The sequence below is a fragment of the Aplysia californica genome, unplaced genomic scaffold (assembly GCF_000002075.1).
Source record: "Aplysia californica isolate F4 #8 unplaced genomic scaffold, AplCal3.0 scaffold00120, whole genome shotgun sequence".
Classification (NCBI taxonomy): domain Eukaryota; kingdom Metazoa; phylum Mollusca; class Gastropoda; order Aplysiida; family Aplysiidae; genus Aplysia; species Aplysia californica.
This window is the reverse complement of record NW_004797390.1, coordinates 1,359,208-1,362,569: the sequence shown is the minus strand read 5'-3', so window position 1 is coordinate 1,362,569 and position 3,362 is coordinate 1,359,208. Positions and strand designations below refer to the sequence as shown.

At 40.6% G+C, this 3,362-nt stretch overlaps 1 protein-coding gene across 1 annotated transcript in view; it reads left to right on the top strand.

The window, feature by feature from the left end:
* The window catches only part of LOC101848579 (paladin), a gene marked incomplete at its 5' end in the record, with an annotated part of 84,596 nt that overhangs the window by 55,411 nt on the left and 25,823 nt on the right, over positions 1 to 3,362 (top strand). Inside the window, 2 exon segments of the mRNA XM_013081204.2 lie at positions 465 to 570; positions 3,241 to 3,345. Coding sequence (XP_012936658.1) covers positions 465 to 570; positions 3,241 to 3,345 — 211 coding nt within the window.

Below are 3,362 nucleotides of genomic sequence, written 5' to 3'. Positions count from 1 at the left end.
CCCCCCCTCGCCTTCAATTGCAAATATCCCGATTTCTATTCAAGATAGATGGGTATTTTTTTCATGGAAAGCAAGGCAAATGAGCAAGCTTTAAGATGACCCCATTAACCCCAAATCGCTACCTTAGAATGGCGAAGTTCTATCTGCTCCGTACGTAGTTTTGGGAAATTTGACGTCAAGATGTTTGAGTTTCACAACATGTCAAGCTTTGTCGAATGCAGTTCTTTGAATATCTTGATAGCGACTTCGGATAATCCTACGATTTTGATGAAACAGATAGAGCATTTGATTTCTGACTTCTTGGGCTTAATTACTCAAAACGGCCAAAAATGTCAGCTTTTTAATTCTACGGTAGCGATTATGCCAAAAAATGACGAGAGCCGGATTCCACCGCGTCGTGACAACAATGGCGTAAATTGTGTCAAAGGGGCGTAAAACATTTACAGTTCTTACAACTTCCCCAGTGCCTACAAAATAAACAGCCAGCGCCCAAACTACGTGGAGGGTGAGTACAAAGCGGTACAACGCCTGGTGGCTCACCTCAAGGACGGACACCTCATCAAGCAACAGGTACGTGCGTTCTCGTGTGGCGTCAGTGGTCTACTGGTTAGGTGCTGAGACTCCCAACCGTAAGGTCGTGGGTTCGAATCCCGTCATCGGCCCGATGCAGTGAATTATGAAAGGCACTTTAAACGAATTTCCCCTCACTTCACCTTTGGGGGAATTTGTACCCGACTATGGATAGCGAAATATAAGTTTGTTATTTTTTATTCCTTAATTATTATGCTTCCCGGGAAGCCGAGAATGTTTCTGGGTGCTCATGTCAGTGGTCTACTGGGGTAACAACACTATAGATATAAAGAGCATAATAATATGGGTTGCTGTTGAGCGGGGATATGCGCTGTACAAATACTATTTGTAGTATTATATTTCTAAAAGGGTTATAGCAATCTTCAGTGCAAGAGAAAACAATGGCGGATGGTTGGAGGGTGCCACTAGCATAGCCAGTTTTCATTTCTTTAGATCTGTTGCTCCTTTTTGCATGGCGTGCAACGCATATTTTACTGTTCCGCACGCTCTGACGGAATATATCGATTTTGACCATGTACGCGTGAAATATTTCAAATGTAGAAACATCAAGATTGTTTTTGACAACGTTAGTCCAAAGAGGATTCGGGGTTCCAATAAGGGAATTGGACTGTTTCATAAGATATAGTTATACAGTTGTAATTGTCGGTGTATATAATATGTACACTGACACTGGAATTGTAAATACGCATGTAAATAGTTTTTGCCATATTTACACAGATTTCTATAAGTGTTTGTCCGTGTCCGTTCTTTTAACATAGTAATAGATTGGCGGCGATGAAACTTCTTGGCACTTACAAGACCAAAATTGAATCGATAGTGCCGTAAAACACCTATTCAATCAAAATCAATCAAATCAAATTCCCTCTGTTGTTCCTCTCTGATTGTTCGTCTTACTTTTTTTCCTGTACTGACATACCTCTAATAAATAGATTACTCCTCTGTTCGAGATTGGTAAAAAGTGTTTACATCGTGGCCAATGACGTCATCTAGAACATATTAAATATTATATTATTATTATTATTATTTCATGTAGATTGCGCTGGTCGCTATATTTAATTCGTCTAACTCTTCTATTTCGCTGGAGAAATATTCACCTCTGTAAATGTATTGCATCAGAACTGACGGGCAAGCTATTACTAGTATTATATATCGCACTAGGCGCTATTTTTCTTTAAAAATGTGACTCATCATGTCATTTAATGAGCAGTTACTGCAACAACCAAAATTGACTCAGCGTGATTCTTTTTGAAATCCCTAAGAGAAAAAAGTACTGGCCCAAATCCGCAAAAGGGCGTGCGGGAACTTGAATTGTTTGTGGATTTCCCAGTGCTCTCCAGATGTTTAGCTTGGTACGATAGGAGATGAACTTTAAAAGAGAAGGTCTGAAAAAAGTATATCAGATTAACGCCCCTATCAACACTGTTAGGTTATTTAAGAGGCAGGACCTCTGAGTTTAACGTCCATCTCCGAAAAGACCGGGCCAAATGGGAAATTCGTGTAAAGTGTCTTTCACAAGGACACAGCGTCGGACAGAGCTGAGGCTTGAACCCCCGAACCCGCGATCTTACGACAACGAGTCCAGTAACTTAACCACTACGCTACCGTCGCCACGAGAAGGTCTCACCTCTTTAAAAAGCTCATAATATTATTAAAGGATGTGTTGAACCCACACCATCTCGTGCTAAACGTTCACAACGAAGGATGATTCCCCACATTTCATCGCTCCCGACAACGTGTTTGCTGGAAAAAAACGCCACCTTGAATTTTACGATGAGCAAAATATAACGCAAAAGGAAACAGATAATCTGTTGCACCCAAAAGCAATTTACATGCTTTTGGTTTTTTGTTGTTTTCGTCTTAATTCTTGGAAATTATGGACACGGTGTTACATGATTATTGAGTTCAAAATGATGTTGATCACTTAAATTCTCAGCGAATGAAAAAATAACATCAATAAGTGCTTCACTAATTAACTGACTTTTTACAAAACAATGATAGAGTATGCTCTCAACTTTTGAAGAAATAAATAATGGATTTCAAAAGTTTGGAAGACAGATTTTGTTAAAGTTCCTGAAGAGAAAATGAATTTTAAAAAAGAGAACTAACACGCCAGAAATGTTCAAATATTATATGACTGATCAGAAAAGACTCCACATTGTAAATTTTCTGATTCTTGATATTGTGCAACATTAAATAATAGGATCATTAATAACGACAAGTTCATAAGCCTCTTAAATAACCTTAAAGTATTGATACGGGCGTTAGTTAACCCTGGGTGGTTGGAGGGTGCCACTGGTATGTCCTACTTCTTTACTTTCCCTCTGTTGTTTCTGTCTGCCTGTCAAATCTTTTCACAACACTAATGACCATTATTGTATCGATTTTTACTCAAACAAACAAAACCATCTTCATCCCCTTTTCCTCCCATCTTCCTTCCCTCTTCCTCCCCTCTTCCTCCCCTCTTCCTCTCATCTTCCTCCCATCTTCCTCCCATCTTCCTCCCATCTTCCTCCCATCTTCCTCACATCTTCCTCCTCTCTTCCTCCCCTCTTCCTCCCATCTTCCTCCCATCTTCCTCCCATCTTCCTCCCCTCTTCCTCCCATTTTCCTCCCCTCTTCCTCACCTCTTACTCCCCTCTTCTTCCACAGGTGGACACGGTGATCGACCAGTGCTCAAATGTGATCAACCTCCGCAAGTGTATCGCCGACCACAAGAAGAAACTGGAGTCTCTTGCCTCCAACAACGCTGCACATGTACGTCTTCCCACGAC